This window comes from Penaeus monodon, chromosome 32, assembly GCF_015228065.2.
Source record: "Penaeus monodon isolate SGIC_2016 chromosome 32, NSTDA_Pmon_1, whole genome shotgun sequence".
NCBI classification, from domain to species: Eukaryota; Metazoa; Arthropoda; class Malacostraca; order Decapoda; family Penaeidae; genus Penaeus; species Penaeus monodon.
The window spans coordinates 14703022-14703686 of record NC_051417.1 but is presented as its reverse complement, the minus strand read 5'-3'; the positions used below and the strand labels follow the sequence as shown (position 1 = coordinate 14703686).

General features: G+C 49.5%; 1 protein-coding gene across 1 annotated transcript in view; it reads right to left on the bottom strand.

The window, feature by feature from the left end:
- Nucleotides 1-154: 154 nt before the first annotated feature.
- Nucleotides 155-665, bottom strand: part of LOC119593273 (oxytocin receptor-like) — a 7825-nt gene continuing 7314 nt past the window's right edge. Inside the window, exon 3 of the mRNA XM_037942203.1 lies at nucleotides 155-523. Within this exon, the coding sequence (XP_037798131.1) occupies nucleotides 249-523 (275 nt within the window). The 3' untranslated portion in view covers nucleotides 155-248. The remainder of the gene's footprint in view (nucleotides 524-665) is intronic.

The window sequence follows — 665 nt, the reverse complement described above, 5'->3', positions numbered from 1 at the left end:
TTAAGAAGCAAAATCATATCACAGAACTAAAGAACTGCAAATTACACACGGAATCTTTAATAGTTGAATCATTCCTTTTACTATATCTGTGCTTTGGAAAGTTAAAGGTAAATCAGTAAGGTGAGCAAATCACTTCTGCCACTTGTATGTCATCCAGGCAGCGAGTCAACAGAACACCTAACAAAAGTCAATAATCAACATGCTTATACACCAACTCTAAGCATGGTGCATGACACGACACGAGTTCGCTAATTGGAAGTTGTCGTGAGTCTGTTGCTGACCGAGGGTCGTCTCAGAGTCAGGTTGTCCCCCTCGGTGGTCGTGAAGACGGTGAGGCGGAAGTTTTTGGTGCTGTCTGAGCTCCTGAAGGTCGGGGATCGCCAACGTCCCCACCGGGAGGGTAGGCGACACGCGCACAGAGACCGAAGGAGCTGCGTCAGGTTCTCGTTGAAGCCCAGGAAGATCCACGGGTTCACCACGCTGTTGAGCGACGCCAGAAGGGTGAGGATGGTGAACGCCGCGCCTGTGGGAGAGGCAGTGTGAGGGTCAGACAGGGCCTCTGGAGGTATGCGTCGACTTCAAACGGGGGCAAGGCACATGCATTCTTTTAACATTGATCATAAAGGGAGGGCTTTTAAGCAGAGGTTACAAATAAAGGTATTGCA